General features: G+C 36.7%; 1 protein-coding gene and 1 pseudogene across 1 annotated transcript; both read right to left on the bottom strand.

Annotated features, from left to right (window-relative positions):
* Positions 1–650: 650 nt before the first annotated feature.
* Positions 651–6,122, bottom strand: LOC131772280 (UPF0547 protein C16orf87 homolog). Its single transcript, XM_059088169.2, has 5 exons — positions 5,969–6,122; positions 4,697–4,778; positions 4,241–4,437; positions 3,549–3,665; positions 651–2,470 (listed from the first exon to the last, which is right to left on the bottom strand). Exons 1-5 carry the CDS (start codon positions 6,002–6,004, stop codon positions 2,192–2,194), a joined length of 711 nt encoding a protein of 236 aa, XP_058944152.1. The 5' UTR covers positions 6,005–6,122; the 3' UTR covers positions 651–2,191.
* Positions 6,123–12,630: 6,508 nt separating this feature from the next.
* On the bottom strand, positions 12,631–15,066 carry LOC136279818 (collagen triple helix repeat-containing protein 1-like; annotated as a pseudogene).
* Positions 15,067–22,277: the final 7,211 nt, after the last annotated feature.

Raw genomic sequence — 22,277 nt, 5'->3', positions numbered from 1 at the left:
CAGCTTATTTTGTGAGGTTTCCATGACACAACAGCTTTCGCGTAAGAAGTAAACAGCATGCTTCCCCATAATTTTTACCTCTTTTTAAATAGGTAAGGAATTAAACAGCAGTTTGCTTCATGGAGTGTTTCTGTTCACATTGCAACTACATGAGGCCCACAGATTACACCAGAAATTTTGAAAGTAATAAATAGCAAAATGATGCATGCCTGCAGATTGAGTGGATTAGTGGAGAGGGTGTTGACTCTGAAGTAATGAGGATAGAGAGTGGTTAGAAGATGGAACTAATAGTGCCACCCAGCTTATTGTGCATTTAATGAGTGCAGTGTACCAGAAGGGACCCATTGTGTCAATGTGTTGAACCAAAATTAAACCAGCCAATCTTCTTGAGAGGGCATCACACAACACTAACCAAGGATAGCAACACTATTGAGAGTACAATTCATAACTTAAAAAAATTCATTCTCTTCAGACAGCCAAATTTCACAGCTAGACTGTACCACACTTGCCTTAGCACAGTGTGAAGCCACATTGACCTGAACAATGACCTGAACAGTTGCCATCCATTCAATCAATTTTGCCTTTTACTTACAAGTGGCTTTTTGTCTGGGATTTTGAAACATCAGTCATCATCATCATCACACTTTACAATCTTTTACAGGATATCCTTGACCTTCATATTCACAACACATGGACAACAACTGCCACTGACTGGCTCAAGCTATTTACTGCTTCATTTCTATAACCCTTGAACAACAAAACTAATTTTTACTACTTTTATATATAACAAGAAATATAAGCCTAAAAGACAAAAATAATTGTTATCTTTTCTTGCCTAATGTACTGCAAAATGAATTTTTGATCAAAATGATTTCAACTTCATTGACTGACACTTTCCATTTTTAACCTTTTAGTTATGATTAAAGTAACTGATCCGGAACAAGCAATGTCTGACAAGAAAACTAATTTTTATTACTTTTATATACAATAGGAAATCTAGCATAAAAGACAAAAATAATCATTATCTTTCCTCCAAACATTCTTATCAGAAAACCTACAATTAGGCCTATGAAGTATTACAAACCTGGTAAAGTGGCTATTTACAAGTTACAAAATTATATTATGCAGTAGCAAGGAAAATATGCTTGTAAAGTTTACTATTATTAATAGTTTTGAAAATACATTCATTTGTTGATTGTATCTAAATACAAAGATCATAAAAATTACCACAATTTATATCATTAATAAAAGCAATTAATTGACAATAGCAACTTTGACTTACAGTTAAGTACTTACTATTGTTCAGTTGGAAGATTTCAAAGCAAAATGTGAAGGACCTGCCTTCATATACAATCTCCACTAAATATTTACCAACACACATTTTGTTTTGTTGTAAACTGACAAAATTATGAAGTTGTTTCAATCTTGGATCAGTTTGATTCACAAAAATGAGGAATCGTTGATCATATCTGCAGTCCACAAGACCATCTTCGTCCATCAACTGATTTATAGTTCGAACTTGAATCTAGCCTCATTTGTAAAGCAAAAACTATATACATATAAGCTTGAACTGTGCCAATGTAAGCTTATTTCATACCTAAATTTAATTTTAATAATAAATACTATACTGCTGGTAGCGAGACTTCACATGCCTGCTGTACTGCAAAATGAATTTGTGGTCAAAATGATTTCATTTTCACTGACTGACATATTCCACTTTTACCCTTTAGTGATGATTATGATTAAGGTAACTGATCTGGAACAATCAATATCTTTCATTTATAAGTTATACTCATGATCATATCTAGAATAAATGGCTTTCATTGGTCAACTGCATGTCTGAATATCATGTTATTAATGTGTAATGACACATTCAATCATCAAATACAACTACCTGTGAGTTAGAAGTTTTTTTTCCTGTTTTTCTGGTATCAGCAAAAGAAATCAAAGAAACCACATCCTAAAATGTTACTAATGAGCAGGGTTCTTCAAACTTTTCTCTGCAAAATTTGTTACTGATACAACCAATAATGTGCATTTAGCAGCCAAATTGTGCATTAGACAATTAAGAGGGAATTATACCAAATCATTTACTTTGCACTCCATGCACTCATAACTTCTCCTACTCTCTCACCTAAATTGAAATAATTTTGATATTGAAATCATTTCAACCACAACATCCATCTCTATATTACACATACTTCATGCATGACTGTGACATCATTTTTTGGTTGATGTCACTCAAAATTAGGGAGTACATCTCAGCCTTTTCACGAGAAATCTGTGGCATGACGTCCACAGGTTCTTTGTTATCAGATCCACTGGATGTCTGATCTTCACCATCATCATTTCCATTCTTAACTGACTTGTTTGGGGATAAAAGGGATTGTGGTTTTGGCTTATTTTTGGAGCCTTTTGGACGACCTCTCTTTCGTTTTATTGGCATGCCATCTTCGTCAAGCTGAACTGGCTGCAAAGAGAAAGAGTTTTGTTCAATAAGACATCTATATCAGTCTGTAATATCACTATGTCATTTGACAGTTGTGTACCTAGTTGCCACATCTTTGATCTAGAGAAAAGCTAAAGGTGACCTTGTTGTGATAGAGACCAGTATCTAGTTAGCATGATAACAAAGTAATTTACATTTGAAAAGCAAAAATGTTTGTATCATAACAAGGTCACCCTTAGCCTCACTCCTGTTCAAAGGCTTGGCAACCAAGCACACAACAGTTAGATGGACTGATACCCACTCCACACCAGGGTTTTCAAGCTGGAGGGTCAAACAGAGCAAGAGTAGATGTCACCATGTAGTCATGCCTCTTGAGCAGCTGTTATCTGTTCCTTCACAATCTGAGCCCAAAGCTACACCATATAACACCAGAAGTTTTGCACCAGCCCTATATTTTTGCTATATTGCACCTGGGTTCTTCAACCCATTCACCAATTCCTCTAACTGTCTAACATACAATTCTCATGATGTTAGTTTGGAGAATGTGGTATTCCATCAACTAATAATCCCTTGTCCATATTGCATTTATTCTCATCACTTGTCTGCTTGACATTGTATCAATATTGTAAGGAGAAATGGTGTCTTGGTCACTCATATGAGTTAAAATGAGTTAAAGGGTTAATGTCCCTGGGTAATCATAACTGTGAAGAATCGAAGTGAACTACAGTTGACAATCCTTATTCAAGAAGAGTAGCTTTTCTAACCATTGGTGGACATCATTTTAGCCCTGAGAATTTAAAGTTTTATAAAACAATATCCCTGAGTTGGGAGTCATCTTTCTTTTCATTCCCTTTCACCCTTTAAACCCTAAATGTGACCAACATCTCATTTTTCCTTACAGTTACACTGCTGAATCATTCAGCAGATCATAAAAATACAGGAAATGATTACTATCCTGAGAAGCCTTGACTGCTTTTAATATGAATTCTCTTTCTCAGTACCTCTGTAAAGAGGAGAGATTGGAGAATATGGATACTGATCCAAGGGTGTTGAGAATTAAATGAACCTTCAAGAGTTACTGTCAGTACAAAATATCTACCTGTGGTTGTGGATGAATAACTTCCCCTGTAACAGAGTCAGTCTTAACTTTGTTCTTTGATCCTTTTGGCCGACCTCTCTTTTTGGGAAGAACCACACCATCAATAGTTTGAGGAAGCTACAAACCAAAACACAATTATATTTAATTCATTGCATGTTTAATTTGTTCTTAGACAAACACTACATACAACAAAGTATTCCCATTAAAGTAATGATGCTGAAGAAAAGTTCCTCTGAGCTCACAATGGTATGGCCCACCCCTGCCACAGCTTGTCCAATTTTCTTTCCCATCAAGTGACACAAAGAGCATTGCTACCCACACCCCCTGGACTGTGATAACACTCCAATGCAGATAAACTACCAAATTTATGCTCTTGGGTGGTGAGGAGCTCTGTTAGATAAAAATATTCTTTGGCAAAGAGCAGTCAGCAGAATGATTATGCCAAGGTTCAACCTAAAATGACCACCATACCAACTTATAACTCCTAAAGTTCTTATGCAAAACAGTATGAACACATCCAAAATAGCAGTTCTTGCATTGCCAAAAAAAAAACCATGTTTTTTCATGTTTCCAGAAAGCAAACAACAAAAGGGAAAGATTCAAGACAGAAATGTGATTTTTATCAAGTGAAACATGAACTTATACTGATTGGCAATGCAGAAGTTAAGGATGGAAACAGTTATGTCTCATACCTGTGATATCTGTGATATCTGTTTCTCTTGTAATTTCTCAATTCTGACAGTATCTTTCTGAGTTAAAGGAAGAGGCATCTGGTCTTTGTTGACCCAAACAAGATTTTCAGGGAATTCATAATCAAAATCTGGATTTTCCTTCTTAGGCCTCTCAGGACGGAGTCTTTTGTCACGTTCTAGAACATTCACATTCTCTCCTGTAAAACCAAAATACATTTAATGTTTTCAAAGAAACCTTTATCTTAATTAATACTTTAATTCCCAAAACAAAATTCTCCTTACTGTCTGTCATACCTTTCCTATAAATTCTGCTCTGAGAGTTGGGTGTTTGATCAAATGATGATGGTACAAGGAGAAATTATGTATTGGTTACTTCTTTAGGTGAAAGAGTTAAAAAAAAAAATTGGAGATAAATTTAACATTGAGAACTAGGAGACAAATAAAATTCATTTTAACCTTCTTTTTTGACTTGAGCTTGATGCAGTTTTCGGCTGATAAAAATGTGACCACATGGACATGATTTGCATGCCACAGGGAGCTGATGAAGCAAAACACATGAGGAAAGCTATCAACACTTTAGTGGTTTCTAAATTTTTACCATAATCAACATTTATCAATAACAGAGAAACCAAAGAACTGATGTTTTGCAAAAATTGTAATAATTGAAAATTTGAGCACTACAAAAATTGTTTAATTTGCTACTATGACAAGAGGAGTTAAAATCTCAACAGTTCAGATTGAAAATAAATTCTACTCAGTTTAAAGTCTTTTGAGGAGTTCTACAGGCCTTATAGCAATATTTTTTACAACTTTAAACAGCATCATATACCCTTTTGACTTAATTATCAACTAAATACCGTCTAGAACTCTGTAACTTTAGGGGAGGTGGATCTTTCAAACTTTTCAACTTCAATCTCAGAGTCATCAATGCCTTTGGGAAGTTACAAAGTCTTGTGATTGCACAAATACATTTCATCAAGGAAACAAATGGTACAATGGCTTATTTTTCCCTGAGGTCACCACAAAGACCTCTGTGTCTTGATTGGTTTTATATTTTACCAGTCACCATAAAATGAATTCATATGGATCATCGTTGTAATATTCAGTGCTGTCACTAGTTTTCCTGCTAATTAAGAATGATTGAACTGACACAGAAAAATAATTACAACTTTAAAAATATAATTTACCGTCCAAAAAATGTAAGAACGTTCCCTTAAGAGATCTGACTTGACAAATTATTCTTTTATCTTCTACAACCCGATAAATCTTCAACATTTGAAGTACTTTAATATAAGACTTCGCTTAGTATTCCAATATTGATACAAATAATATCTAATCATAGCTTAAGATCTAGATTAGACACAAAGCGAATTTTTTTTATTTTGGAAATGTTCGAATCTAAAATACATTTCCGACAAAAAATTTCAAACAAACGATGTGCTTGAATGTAACTGAGTAAATTGCTTGGGTAAGCCAATTTTATGAAACATCGAGGTTTTCGAGTGGCACCAAATTAATTGATATATGCGATTCCATGATTAAAAGTCCAAATCAGCCGTAAAAAGGAAAATTCAAGAAACGATCAATTAATTATATGTTATTTCTCCCTCAAGTTTATTAAAAGGCATTTATGGCAATTAACGTTTGAATTTTAAACGAGAAAATTGCGATTAAAATCACCGCGTTGCCTAAATGTCATAAATATTACAACTTACATTTTGAACTTACCGTCTGATCGCAGTTTGGGCATCGTTTTACCACCATAGCGAAACTTAAGGTAAAATAAAACTGCTTTAAAACAGTATTACGCGAAACTCACGCGAAAGGAAAAGAAGATCAAAATATGAAAACAAAATTTCGTGAAACAAAACAGATTCGTGTATCAGAATGTATCACGCGGTCGTGGGGGTCTGGTAAGCGTTAGAACCGAGTCTTCCAACGTCATTATAAGTTTTGCGCAATGGCGGGAAAATGACAGATGAAACTAGGAGGAGAGAGGTTGGGATAAAACACTCAGAAACAATGATTTATGTTGTGTGAAGATTAAGTAACACATTTCTAAATTTTTTAACTGTAATAATAACGTTCGCTATACGAGGTTATCGTCTAAAATTTTTCTGTACAGGCTATTCTAATAATGTATATTTTGTTTTAAAATGCTTCCGCAAACCCAGGAAAAGATACGTCATTTCCATTTTTAAAACAACTAGTAAACTAAGATAAAAGTTTGTATCTTTTCTAAAAAATATTTGGAAACTTCCCTCACAGTATAAAATAATTAGATTACGCTGTACGCTTTTATTTTACAGGAAATGAGTCAAAATAAACGAAGGCCCATTTCTGACAGGGGTTTTGACCGGGGATCCGAATCCGCCGAGAAAGTGGATCGGCTCCAAATCCGCTGGTGATAATGGGTTAGGGGGCCCAAATTTGCTAGGCCACTGGTCGTAAAAATGCGTGGTCCACACGATAAAATATAACGAATAAATACTTTATTAATCACAATGTTCATGGTTTGCTAGAAAAAAGATTCTTCACAGAGAGAGAGTTTTTCTGGGATTTTATCAGTTAAGCTTTCCCCGGTTGGTAGGAGATGGTGAACCTAACCTGACCCAATTTGATTCGAAAATAACACTATTTGTGTGTTATAAAAGAACGTAGATTTCCAGGATATTCAATCCTTTAATATACATGCAACTTAATCTTCAGCAATTAGTTGATGTATCAGGTTCAGAAATACTATTTAGATACGGAAGGCATGAAAACCTGCCTAATTAACCGGACATTACCACTCACTTCATTTGGTTATCCCAACCGTTCTTATACTCAATCATGTTATCACCAGTATCATTAGGCTTAGTCTACAGACGCTGGTGCTTTAGTGAGTCCGCAATCCTACCACACTCGGAGAGAATCGTGGGAGCACCGAAAACCCACCGTTGAAGACTGAGAAGGAGACTGAGCCTACACTGTACTCTACTTGGCTAACTTATGGGAAACTGATGAACACTGATAGCTTCACTTGTTACTCTATGAATAATATAATGCTTACATCGTAAACCTGAATAAGGACTTATAGGAAATTGATATTGAATTTAATTTACAAGGTAAATAAGTGAATACATAATCCATAAATCTTGTCACTGGAAATTTGGTATGATTCTCAGTATGACTGTAATGTTTTCCTTGTTTCACACGGGAAACCTGTCACAGAGAATAAGGAAATAAGCTACGATTAACTTTTTGGTAATAAATTTCTTACGAACTTCATTATCTCAGTCTGCACTTCAGGTTACTCACGAACTTATTTTATTTTTTTTTCAAATCTGGTTTATCAGATGTTAATTAAAAACTTTCATAGTTAAGAGATCCAGGAAGTTCCCAAGTTTCACTCCCTTCATTCTTCTGTGATAAAATCCAAGATGGCGGATGATCACTCAATCCTACCCAGCAGTCTTATCCCTAACCCTTAGAGTACCCCCCTCAGAGTCCTCCGTTTGATTGTTACTTTACTCAGTATTTGATTTTTTACCAGTGATGAAGGGTGTGGTGCTAATTCACCCTGCAATATATCTCAATATTTAAAATAATTTATATCAAATATATTATTTGTTTACCTGTTAATTTGGCAAACTCTTTAGCATCATTGGCAAACTTCAACTTCTCTGTGACGCGCAGACTGTAAGACACATTCAAGAGTAAACATCTCTGCTTCCTCATTCCATAAAATAAAGTGCACTTGTAATGCTTTTAAATCAATTCCTTTACCACAAATAGATTCTCAGTTTTCACCTTGGCGATTAACAAATGGCATTAACAGCTGTGATAGTACAATAAATGGAAAATTGGTTTTTGCTTACCTAAAGAATTTCTCTCTCTTCTCCTTAACTGCCGTCTGTGCAAACCATGAAGGCTTACACAGAATGATACGGAGGACTTGATTTTCAAAGCTATCAAAAACCCAAACGGCATTAGTGATGTTATTCCTGGAAACTGATAAGTTTTAAGAATATTTAGAAGGAAGAAAGACGCGCAATTATTATATTTTAATTTGGTACTTTTCTTTTCGAGTATCTATGGCGGAAACCTTGCCACTTATTATCGATGCCAGGAAGGGATCGTTCCTAACAAGAGTCTAAGGTACCTTTACGGAAAAGTTCCGTTCACATATAGTTTAAAACAAAACTCGATCTTACAAAATTTGAGCACATCAAGACTGTCTCAAAACTCACTGACTGCAAATCCTGTCCAGGATTTCTCCGCTCCAGTCGGACAGGTATGTTGTGCTGTTGTCTGAATTCTTGTATACAATTATGAGTGGCTCGCTAGAACCTTTGAGCACTGAGGCAATAGCATCAGGGATGCAACTGTATTTACAACAGGGAAGGAAAACAAAAATAAAATGACACCACAGTCTAACTGGAAATGTTTTAAAAGAAAGACTTTGGACCCGATACTGTGATTTGTGGCAAACCACTGACAACGTTTTTAGAAATAACCCCACCAATGAAAGTAAACCTCTGAATCAGAACTTTTATCCAATTAATACCGCTTTTCCTTCCTTTACAGATGTAATATTACATTTTGCGCAGGCCAACCCCCCTCCGACACACACCCACCCAGTTTCGTACTTTTCTTTCAAATTGATCATCTTTCTTGATATCAATGTACCTTTGAATGACACCAACACTTACTTGAGGCTCATGCCGTCAATAGTCTCACTCAGAACGGAGCTGTACAATGTAAACCAATGAAAACCTTTCATATGAAAGCCTGGAAAAAAGCGATAAACATTGAAAATATTTTCCCTGTCTAAGTTCGATACATAACCGCTTCAACACACACAAAAAATTACGGTGCAATATTTTTACTTTGCGGTTTCCTTAGAAACCCTTGCTTTTTCTTTTAATGCTATTTAGTACAGGGTGCCCGCCTCTTGAAAAGGTCCTTTAAAAACATTTTTTTAATATACCTTCATAATGAAGACAGGATGGACCATTAAAAACATTTTTTTAATATACCTTCATAATGAAGACAGGATGGAAGTTCTTTCTCCAGAATTGTATTATTTTCTCGTTCGCCTTCCTTCTTTACATCACATTTCTCTTCTAGATCTTTGGTATCTTTACCGACCCTTCTTACAACTTCCTGGTTGTTTTCCACTCGCTTGTTGTAGGTAGCTGAGACAGAGAAAGAATAAATAACCCGATGATAATCAACATTTCAACAATATTTATTACTAACTGCAGCTTTATACAAAACGATCAAGAATTCGAAACTAGGGCGCTTTCTGATAGAGTGTCAATAGTAAGACTGAAACTAAAATAATCACAACAGCCAATCAAGTAAAGGGAAATATCACCAGGAGCCAGTAAGAAATAAAAGGGAAAAAGGCAAGTGATTCAAGCGCGGGAAAACGCGCGCAACCAAGTCATAACTTTTTCCGCTTTTGAATTGGTTGGTGGAGAGAAGTCTTGAAAGGGTGGCCCCAGTTTTTTGGACCAATCACAGAGCGAAGCAAAACAAAACAAATATAGTTCCGGATTACTTTCGACAATGAAATGAAAATTATACAAAACGCACCTAGTTCAGGAACACTGTCCTCAAGAAGGTCTTTGGCACCCATCAGCCATATCAATGTACTAGGCGCCACATCAGGGGCGTACCATCCTGCGGTGTAAATCTTCTGTGTATCTGACCACACCTTAGGTGAAGCAGAGCTGCTGCTAGAAATATAAGGCTTGTTATCTTTGCTTTGACCGTCTAGCAGAGACGAAACAACATACTTTTGGCTCTTGCCCATCTGGATAATAAGATAAGAGACAGTCAAAGTGAAGGGCGTTTTCCAAAAACTAAGTCCGGCTAACGAGAAACACCAAAATATAATAGTCGTAACGTTTAACAAATTACAAGCTTATCCCAAATTCCGAACCCGAACTATAAGATACTGACAAGAAAATAAACTTTCTGCCGATCCATTTATCAGTTTATCTGTAATCGAGAGTTCTTCAAAAGTCAGTAAATTTTCGCCCGCTTTTAAAAACCTTACCTTCTTTCTTCTGAAGGCTCTTGGAACACGGCAATTATTGCGGCTAAATGCGCATCCCATTTTGAATTTTAAGAACTCACAAAAAGGTAACAGATAGGTAAAACCCAAATGAACCTGACAATCGAAATAATTCTTGGATTTCTTTGCAAATATCGCAATGAAGCTGTACAACTCCTTTATGACGTTAGAGTGCGGGCGCGTGCTAGTGGCTCGGACAGAAAACTGATTGGTTGAAAAATTTCTAACTTTTTGCGTAGTAAACAGCTGCGTTTCGAGTGCACCAATAATGATTTGTTTTGATTTTCTTTCTAACTGGTTGAGAGAATGGTGCAAAAGAGTTTGAAAATGAGTAACCTAGAAACGAAAATGTAAAAAGGAACCGAATCGTTTGAAACATCTTTCCGTTGGGTTGCGCTTCTCCCTTTTGTTAACAATAAAAAAAACGCCTGAGCAGCCAGGCCGAAAGAAAACGCAAATCGTGATTTCAGGATTTGCTGCTGCCTGCATTGCTGTAAGCGCTGGTACGTCACTGTCAATGGTGCGGAAGGCAATGGTCCACTCGCAATTGATGGTGTTAATGTAAGAGTGTGTAAGAAGAAATCCAGGTCAAGCTAAACCTAGCTGGAGTTCTGTTACTCGTATTATGATCGAGAAGATCCTTCCTCCACAGGAGCAGCTGCGCAGCAGAAACAAATATGCTCATGTCGGAAAAGGTTTGTTGTAGAACTAAATTAGGCGGACACCTTAAGAGTGTCCTCGCAATTATTGTCTTAAGCTGCAGAACCATTTCGATTAAAATTCTTATTGTATGCATTACTTCATTTGTTCACAGCTGTTTCTTTGACTGAGTACGTTCTTTCATTTAATTTCCTTATCATTCCTTGATTTTGAGCGTTGAGATTAAATTTTAAATTTTAAATTTTAATTTTAAATTTTAAATTTTAATTTTAAATTTTAAATTTTAAATTTTAAATTTTAAATTAAATTAAATTTTTTTTTACAATATTTGCTACTTAAGGAGACGAACGTAGACAAAATTCGCTGTCGTTACTCACTATCACATACCCTACTCCCATGATTATTGGAAGCGATCCAAAAATCATATTCATGGAAAGGGTCTGTTACAGTTAAGGGAGCGAAATACGACAGCCTCAGTCTAGCGCCGACCCAAAACGGTAAATTAATTTCGGATGTGATCTAGCTACTGCATTTTGAGTCGCTAATTATGAAAACCATAGGAACCACCTTCAACTTTAAGAAGACTCCAGAGGATTACTCGACTTAAATAGACTGAAATATAGAACGAAAGAGACTAATTTTCTAAAGAAACTGTGGTGCTGTGTCGGTGTGGACACAGAATAGAATTACAGCGATAGAGGAGTTATAGAGTCTATAGTTATATATTATTATATATATATTATTATATTATTATATAGGTATAGAGTTACAGCGAATAGAATGTTCCTATTCGCTCTGACGAAGATAAACCAAGTCATCTTAAACACAGACTAGGTCATGACAAGCATGTTTGAGGGCGAAAAGGATTAAAAAGGATTACCAATGACATTATTTTTAAAGTTTCATGATCATCATGGTGAAGGTATTCCTTGACAGAACAATATGTGGTCGCTTTCCGTAAAATCATGGGGTCTCAGGAATAAAATAAAATGCAGAATCTGGAAATTATATGAATCATGCAGCATTTTGTGTAGTGTCCCGATAGTGCGTTAGGTCCAATGAAGTTCAAAAAAATATTCACGTCCTTGAGTATGATCAGTGTTCAAAGGACAACAACAAGATTCTTCAAGGCCTAGTTGACTCATATCAAAGTTATACGCATTAAATTCCTTTTTCAGACGACGTTTTAGTTATTTATATATATATATATATATATATATATTTTTTTTTTTTTTCCTTCATGGTTCCTGCATCGCGCCCAGATTGCAAACTGAGGTGGAACATAGAGCGTGAGAGAGTACAAAAGAATACTGGAGAGAGAGGATTAGATAAATTAAACTTTTGCCAAACTACTCTTGTTATATTTTCCTGCCATGGCATTTTTCCCTTGAAATCCTTGGATCGCCTTCAGCTATTGCCGTGGGGGGCGGGGGGCGGCAACTTCCTTATGAAACTTTGCAATGGGATCACAGGAAAAATTTCATACAAAATAATTTATTTTAGAGTCTTGGAAGTTATTTGATCCGTTCAATAAAGAAAAGAAACCACTTTTAGCCAACCTAAGGGTACAATTGAAAAATAAGCAAAGCATTTTAATTCCCGCTGAAGCAGTTATTTTTTTCACCTTATTACAACATAAGCTATTTAGTGTTACCCAAATTAAACGAAAATAGCGAATCTTTCTCAGACGTTTTCTCTGTTTAGATTTTGTGTAATCCTTCAGCTACTTCTGTGGGGGAGGGACTTCCTCGATCATAATACGAGTGACAGAATTCCACCCGGTAAAAGCATCAGATCCTGATTTCTTCCCCACACAGTCTCCAACGTTGATTCCGACTCTTACGGTGCCTCTAGGAATTCCCTGACAATAGCCTGCAATATGAGTTACTTTGTGAACGTTGTAGTCTGTTTTACCGTGGTGCACATGAATATGATAGATACCATCGATGGCGAGGGGACCTTTGCACTCCATACCATTGAAAGTAAAGTACCAGCGCTTACAGCAATTTAGGCAAAAGGCTATTCTGAAATCACCATTGTACTCGACTTTCAAGGTTGTCGCAGAATACTGCTTAACAGAAGAGCAGTCCTGGAAAAATAGATGAAAATAAGAATAATTAATTAGTTGCTAAAAAAATGATCGATCAAAAGATGACTTCATCTCACTTTCCACAAAATAATAAATGAGGCCTGACTTGCTTCTGCAGCTGCTTTCCTGCTGAAAGAATAACCAACATGAAATTCGTTGTTTCCTAACCTTTATTAGTCCATAGTCTCTCCCATCATTAACATTTTTCCATGCGCATTGTTTCCAGTTTTTCTGACCAGAGACCTGGACACTTGGTTCCCCTTTGGTACCTGGCTAGCCTTTGATACCCGCAGGACCCTTAGGGCCCATCTTTCCTGGTGCCCCCTCAGGTCCTTTTTCCCCCTTAGCCCCATCTCCACCATCTTTTCCATCTCTTCCGTTGAGCCCTGACACCCCAGGGACACCAGGGACGCCAGGGACGCCACTACAGACGGTGGAGGGACAGCTTGGAGACTTGACCTTTAAAATAAGATAAAATGGGTGAAATTTGGAAAAAAATGTTTTTAAGTGAGTTCGACGTAAGGCGGGATATAGTTGTCTATCGAACGAAATTTATGGACACTCCGTTTTTCTTTCGGAAATCACACCGTAGAGTACTTTCCTTTCCTGCAGATGCGCCATTACATCTTGAAGCACGGCATAAAATTAAGCGATAGAGGCCGATTTCAGGCAGTTTTTACTTCTTCCTCTCTATTTGCGAAATTTTGGCGCAAAACTGCTGACTTTTGATGAAATTGTTTTAACAGGTAAATGGCGTCAAAAATTGCTGCTCTGTAGCGTCGGGCCAAGGAAGGGCGTCGATAAGGACAAAAAAAACTTATTTAGCTTAGCTTATAGGCGCGAGCTTTTAAGCCTATATGTTAGGAATAGCTCTCAAATGAAACTGAAGTGAAAACCGACAAAATCCTCGATGACCCACTATAAAAGAACTCCAAGATATAGATGAACCCTATCAATTTCAATTTCAAAGGAGTTCTCTTATTGTTGAGATCTTCCAAATCTTTCCGAGTTTTGGATTTATTAATTCGATGATATACAAACTGAGATAAAACGAAGTAGCCAAATACTGAAACTTAGTTTAGTTGAGGCGCACCTTGAAATGCTAGTAGGTTTTAAAATGGTTTTCGTTTCAACAAGAGAATAAAAACTTTATATTATTATTTTAACTTTTTAGGCGAATGTGTGTTTATTAGCTGACGCGGAAGTCGCTACTTCATATGAAAGATGTTTCAGATATTTATTTACAAATAAAAAAGCTTCGTTAGGACAGAGAGAGCTCCAAATAAATGAAGATTGAAAACTGAATAAGTAATATTTCGACTTCTTAGGAGGCATGGTTTTATACTTCGACACAATCTTAACGCGTTCCTATTTTGTGTTCAATGTCATCAGAAAAGAGAAGAGAAGATTTCACATGAGATGTAAATATAATTGAATCGAACTCTGCCGCCTTGGCGTGACACTTACCGACTGGTTGACGGAAAGCGCCAGTTGCGAAACCATGCAGGCGGTGAACACAATGATTATTAAACTGGCAGTTTTCATGCTTTTTCCTTGGTAACTGAAATGTACTCAGTCAAAACAAGCTGAGAAGAAAAATGAAGGCAAATTATGAGGACCAAACGTGTTTAAATGAGATAAAAAAAATTCAACATCGTTGGAGAGAGAGGCTCAGAGGTGTTTCGAAGGAATAAAAGCCAGTAGGACGTGTGTCTTGTTAATCCAGCGTTCCAAACGTTTGTTTCGCAATGTTTTGAATCAGAGCGGTCTGTTAGCCGCCTCTGTTGTGAATTAAACATTATCTAATCTAGTTGCAGGCGATGATTGTTCGTCTCTTAAGTCATCTTTCATGTAAGGATTACCTTTCTTCGCTTTAAAATGATGATTGGGTGTGTTAGAGAACAAGAAGTGTTAGGTCCAAACGCTCTCGTAGACAAGGTAAAACGGCTTTACACGGAGGGCATTTATGTAGGATCCATAAGTCTATCTTTAGCACAGCCTCACTGCTTCGCGAGAAAACATGTTACAGTCCTTGAAGCAATATGCATGTGAAAGACGTATTAAATAAACAAAAGATCCAGTTAAACTTGCGACAGGTACACAAAAGAGTCTATCAATAAGACTAGCATTACAATTTTTAGTTGCAATTTTTAGTTAAAAAGATGACTGATCTTTTTCTGTGCCCGCATACTCGAATATAGCGTGTAATTTGATCAAAACAAGGAAATGTTTAGTAGAAAAATCAGCATCAAGCAATTGAAAATATAACTGGGAATTCACGAACTCGTCTATAGCCACATGTCAAGCCGGTAACTTTCCCTTGTCAGACTTTGAACTGACTGAAGGGAACCGCAATCATACCGACATTTGCTTGAACGAAATCCAGTAAAATATATAACGCGAAATGAAATTGTCGGTTCAAGAAGAGTAAGGCGTGGCCAGTGGTCTGTCCAAAATACAAGGGTTCGCCGCAATGACTTCAAATTTTACGGAATTCACGCGCGTGCTTTATATCTTTTTTAAAATTTCTCGCCGTTTCTATTTGTTTACAATATCGTCTCGAACTCTTGACACTTTGAACAAAGCTGTCTCGAATAACATGCTGTCTATTATTCACGCTCGAAAATTATACAGAGTAACAGAGACTATCAGTTCTATAATATTAAAGTTATACAGGCCCGTCAACACAATTTTAGCGAAAAAAGAATCTCCGATCGCTCATTTCCGGAAAATAGACCGTTATGCAGAGTACACCATACTCAATTTAACAAGCTTATAACCATTTAAAACTTTCCTAACGTGAATGCATCTGTTGAAACTTATTTTCAAAAAACGTCAATGGCAATTAAAGTCTGAATTTTCAACAAGAAAACTGTGGCTAAAATCTCCGCCTTGACTAAACTTCACAAATTCAGTCAAAGACCTTACTGTGCTAAGGACGTGTCAATACGCAAATGACCGAGGGACTCTTAGGGCACTGGCGCTAAAAGTGCACCATTTTTAAGTATAAAAATCCACAGAGAGGTAAAAAAATAAATACAATCCCAATAAACCTGCCAATCAAAATAACTATTGGAGTTCCTATGCAAATCTCGAATTGAACCCCTACATCTCCTTCATGACGGAAGAGCATGCGCACGTGTCAGTGGACCTCAGTGGTTCGGAGAGGATACTGATTGGCTGGAAAGTTGTAATATTTGACGCAGTAAAACGGTTGCGCTTCTTGAATATCAAAATTGATTTGTTATAATTATAATGTTTGGAAACACCCGGCCACAGAGATGAAAACTGTAAGAGAACCAAATGTTTTTGAGCAGTCCTCATTTCAATCCCTTTTCGGTCGCTTTGTAAAAGTTAAATAACAACCTCATCCGCTTGGCTAAAAGGAAGCGGAATGAAACTGAAAGTAAGACTGAATTGGACGTTTTGCAAGGTACTTCCATGATGAATATTTACTGAGTTGTAGCCACTTCAACTTTCCTTGACGTAAATGCCCTTCTCCAGAGGATTTTAGACTGAGTAGTCATAATCTCTATAATTTATGTTAGCCATGTCAAACATAGAGCGAAAACATCTCACATACAAATAGATCGGTAATTGCCTCGTTGTCTAAGTTCTTCAAATAGCCAACTGCGCGTCTATTGTAATCGAAATGAAATAATTAATTAACTTTCATTCAAAATAAAACCTATATGACATTTATTTCATATCAAAATATTAAAACCTCGTATTCATATCAAGATATCAGCAAATAATTTTCAGTTTGCAAACATAAAAAGATCGAGACAATACCTATAAATCACGACAGATCATGTGGGTCAAAATACGAAGACCTTATAAAAATCATAATATATGAAAACGGCATCACAATATCAAAACTCTCAAAGAAATATCAAAATATCGACTAATCTTTAATACACTGATTAGCTATCATCCCGCTTTTGCGCTTTTCATTCGCACATTCTAAGAAGCTTTTTGAACCCGACTCTACATTCAAGACTTTAGGCACTTTGAGAAAAAATCTATGGGAGTTCAAGTGTTAACTTCCCTATGCTAGTCTATAGAATTTCCACTATTAGGAGTTGTTACAACTCGCCAATGAAAACGCTTATCGAGTTTGGGGTCATGTAATGTAAGGCACGTTTTCATAACTTTTATAAATTTTGGGGGAACGGTGTCGGATTTAAATTACGGAGCCTTAAATGTAAATTTGAGAGACTGAACGACCCAAAAATCTTGTGTATATATTACTGGACGAACAGTGAGCCATTGTGTTTCCCTTCTGATTGCATTGTGCGCTCATGAAAATTTTCTTGGCCCTCATTCCAGGCGATCCCGAGAGGAAGAGCTCAAACAACTCCATTGCTACAGCAATTATCATGACTGTATCGATCGAGTAATTTTCCCCGTTCTCAAACCTGTTCTACTTCCTATCATATAAAAGATTAGAAACTCGGGACAACAAGAGCAATTGATAAAAACGTTCTTAGCTGAATGAATTTTTATATATAATAAAATAGTAACTTGTGCACTCAAGACGAACCTACGCTAAGCATTACAATTTTTCAACCAATCAACATTTTCTTCGAACTACTGGCACACGCGCGTGCTCTAACGTCATAAAGGAGTTGTACAACTTCAACGAGAGATTTGCAAAAGAATTCCAAGAGTAATTTTGATTGTCTGGGGCAACTCGCGGGATATATTCCTCTGTTAACTTTTTGTGAGTTCTTACACTTGAAAATGGGATGCGCTTTTAGCGGTGACAATCACCGTGTTCCAAAAGTCTTCAGAAGAAAAAAGGTTGGTATCTTTTTTTCAGCGGGTAAACATTTATTGACGCTTCAAGAACTTTTGACCATAGATAGACAGATTTACGGATCGACAGAAACTTTATTCATAAGCCAATAACTTTCAGTTCGGGTTCCAAATCTGCAGTTAACTTGCAACCTGCCAAACGTTTTGACTGATATTTGGATGTTTTATTTTGTGTAAAACGCCCTTTACTTTGATTGTTTTTGATGTCATTATCCAGACGGCCAAGGGCCAAAAGTACGTGGTGTCGTCTCTGAAAGATGTTCACAGCAAAAATAACAAGCTCCATACTTCTAGCAGCAGCTCTGCTACACCCAGGGTGTGGTCTGTTACACCGAAAATTTACACCACAGGATGGTATGCCCCTGATGTAGTGCCTAGTACTCTAATATGGCTAATGGGCGCCAAAGACCTTTATGAGGATAGTGTCCCTGAACTCGGTACGTTTTGTGTAATTTTCCTTTCATTGTAGAAAGTAATCCGGCACTGCGCTGGTTTTGTTTCGCTTCGCGCTGTGATTGGCGTAGAAAATTGGTGCCTCCCTCTCAACCAATCAGATTCAAAAGGGTACCCAATTTCTCTTTTTATTTCGATAAGCTATTGTGATTATTTAGGTTTCAGTCTCACGACACTCAAACAAAAAACGCTTTAGTTTTGAGTATTGATCGTTTTGTATAAAGCTGTAGTTAGTAATAAATATTGATAAAATTTTAAAAGTCATCAGGTTAATTATTTTTTGTTTTTCTATTTCAGTTACCTACAGTAAGCGAGTGGAAAACAACGAGGAAGTTGCAAGAAGGGTCGGTAAAGATACCGAAGATCTAGAAGAGAAATGTGATGTAAAGAAGGAAGGCGAACGAGAAAATAATACAATTCTGGAGAAAGAACTTCCATCCTGTCTTCATTACGAAGGTATATTAAAAAAACATGTTTTTAAAGGACCTTTTCAAGAGGCGGAAACCCTTTAACAAAGAGCATTACAAGAAAAAGCAAGGGTTTCTGAGGAGACTGCAAAATAAAAGTACTGCACTGTAATTTTTTTGTGTGTGTTTAAGCGGTTATGTATCGAACTTAGACAGGGAAAATATTTTCAATGTTTATCGCTTTTTTCCAGGCTTTCATGAAAAAGGTTTTCATTGGTTCACATTGTACAGCTCCGCTCTGAATGAGACTATTGACGACATGAGCCTCAAGTAAGTGTTGGTGTCATTCAAAGGTTGGGTGTGTGTGTGTGTCGGGGGTGGGGTGGGGGTGACCTGTGCATAATGTAATATTAGATCTGTAAAGGAAGGAAGAGCGGTATTAACTGGATAAAAGTTCTGATTCAGAGGTTTACTTTCATTGGTGGAGTTATTTCTATACAAGTTGTTAATGACGGTGGGCCACAAATCACAGTCTCCAGGCCAAAGCCTTTTTCTTTTAAAACATTTCCAGTTAGACTGTGGTGTCATTTTATTTTTGTTTTCCTTCTCTGTTGTAAATACAGTTGCATTCCTGATGCTATTGCCACAGTGCTTAAAGGTTCAAGCGAGCCACTCATAATTGTGTACAAGAATTCAGACAACAACACAACATACCTGTCCGACTGGAGCGGAGAAATCCTGGACAGGATTTGCAGTCGGTGAGTTTTGAGACAGTCTTGTTTCCTGTGACAATGATGTGCTCAAATTTTGTAAGATCGAGTTTTGTTTTAAACTATATGTGAATAGAAAATTGCCGTAAAGGTACCTAAAACTCTTGTTAAGAACGGTCAGTTCCTGGGATCGATAATAAGTGACAAAGTTTTCCGCCATAAATACCCGAAAAGAAAAGTACCAAATTAAAATATAATAATTGCGCTTCTTCCGTCTCTCTAAACATTCTTAAAACTTACTTGGGTTTTTGATAGCTTTGAAAATCAAGTCCTCCGTATCATTCTGTGTGAGCCTTCATGGTTCGCACAGACGGCAGTTAAGGAGAAGAGAGAGAAATTCTTTAGGTAAGCAAAAACCAATTTCCATTTGTTATACTATCACAGCTATTGATGCCATTTGTTAATCGCTAAGGTTAAAACTGAGAATCCATTTGTGGTGAAGAAATTGGTTTAAAAGCATTGCAAGTGCACTTTGTTTTATAGAATGAGGAAGCAGAGATATTTACTCTTGAATGTCTCTTACAGTCTGCTCGTCACAGAGAAGCTGAAGTTTGCCAGTGATGCTAGAGAGTTTGCCAAATTAACAGGTAAACAAATAATATAATTAATATATTTTAAATATTAAGATTTTTTGCACGGCGAATTAGCACCGTACCCTTCATCACTGATAAAAAAACAAATACTGAGAAAAGTAACATTTAAACGGAGGATTCTGAGGGGGGTACCCTAAGGGTTAGGGCCTGATAGGACTGCTGGGTAGGAGTGAGTGATCATCCGCCATCTTGGATTTTTATCACAGAAGGAAGAAGGGCCCTCATTCGGAATGAAACTTAGGGACTTCCTGGACCTCTTAACCATGAAAGTTTTTAATTAAAATCTGATTAACCAGATTGTAAAAAAAGACTTTCATTATAAAGAGATTCGGAATTACAAAGTCACAGTTGAAAGTTTAGAGGCCAACGTTTTAACAACTGGTCAGAGATAGTATTTATACCTCCCAGTTATTACGTGCGCTATGATAAGTCAATAATTTAACAGGCCATAATTCAATGTGGCCCTCACTAAATTGAATTTTCTAAACTTTTTAAATTAAAATTACCCTCTCTATTTGAGCCCAGACAAATTATAAGTATCCAAGTTTCACACTTGGGACATAAATCTGCGTGGAAAAAAAAAATTTGGTGCGTAACCTGAAGTGCAGACTAAGATAGTGGGGTTGGTAACAAAATTAGTACCGAAAAGTTAATCGTAGCTTTATTTTCTCATTCTCTGTGACAGGTTTTCCTGGTGAAACAAGGAAAGCTTCAAAATCAGATTAAGAATCGTACCAAACCTCCAGTGAAAAGCTCAATCAATGATTTATTGACTTATTTACCATGTAAACTTAAATTTAATATCAATTTCTTATAAACTTGATTCCCTATACAGGTTTTTTAAGATGGTAACATTTCATTATTCATAGAGTGAAGTAAGAAACTATCAAAGTTGATTATGCTCAGAAAGCCAAAGTATTTTTCATAGTTAATCGTGCTCTAAGATTGATTCACACTTTCTCGTTTGATGAAGGTGGAAAATTTTCCTCTTTATCAATTTCCTTTAAGTTAGCTGAGTTGATTACAGCATAGGCTCAGTCTCCAACGGTGGATTTTCGGTGCACGATTCGCTCCGAGTGCGGAGAGGATTATGGGTGCACCGAAACACCGCTGGCGACTGAACCTAGTTATACTTGTGATAAAGTGATTGAGTAAGGGCCTATTTACACGGTACGACTTTGTCGCATGCGACAAGCTTACGACAGGCTTACGACACGAATTGTTTCGTGTAAATCAAACCTACAACTCGCTTACGACTCTTAAGTCATGTCGTAGGCCTGTCGTAAGCTTGTCGCATGCGACAAAGTCGTGCCGTGTAAATAGGCCTTAAGAAAGGTTGGAACATTGTGGTAAATAAACCGCTCATTTGATAATTTTTTTCTTTGTGAACTAAATCAGTCGTCGTTTGAAATGACGCCTAATTAAACCAGTATTTTATTTTTAGGTTTACAGAAGCATTTAAAAAAGGCATTAAAAGCTTGCCACAAATAATTAAGACGACGACCTAGTATAGCTAATATTGTTATAATAGTTAAACAAAGTCAGTGTCACTAAATCTTAGCACGCACGATACTAAAATCAAGAACGGAGAACGGGGATCGGGGAGCAGGGAACTGGGAAAGAAAAACTTGGAAACAGGAAGGAGAAACTGGGTATGGGAGTCTAGGACCAATAGCGCAATTCAAAATGGCTAATAACAATGCGGATAGAGTCTGAGCATCAGTTCGTGACAAGTGTTCTTCAAACTCAGTCGTCAGAGCAATGACCAAATATTTCATAGAGGGGGGGGGAGGGTTGGACTTGATCTTTGACTTACTTTTACTCTGATATGAAATTGGATTATCAGAGAGCGGTGAGTGTCTGCGAATCAATTGAAGGCTATAAGGCATCTAATCTCGTCGCAGAAAAATGAATCTTGATGCTGATCACAACTCAATCACAAATATTTGGGTTCCACAAAAAATTCCCGTGACTTGTTGAGAAATAGGTGGCCTTTTTTTGTGCCATTTTCAGCGAGTAAACTTTATTTGAATGAAAAATTGGTGGGGGTAACGATCCTTCATGTAAAAGTGGTGTGTTCAGTAAAACGAAACCATTTTAAATCACCCTAAAAGCACAGTTGGATAATCAAGCTAAACGACTCGTGTTTTGGAAAACATTTTTATTCCCAAATTCCCAAT

Source organism: Pocillopora verrucosa, chromosome 3 (genome assembly GCF_036669915.1).
Source record: "Pocillopora verrucosa isolate sample1 chromosome 3, ASM3666991v2, whole genome shotgun sequence".
Lineage (NCBI taxonomy): Eukaryota > Metazoa > Cnidaria > Anthozoa > Scleractinia > Pocilloporidae > Pocillopora > Pocillopora verrucosa.
The sequence above is the reverse complement of the archived record's forward strand: the minus strand, read 5'-3'. Positions and strand labels throughout refer to the sequence as shown.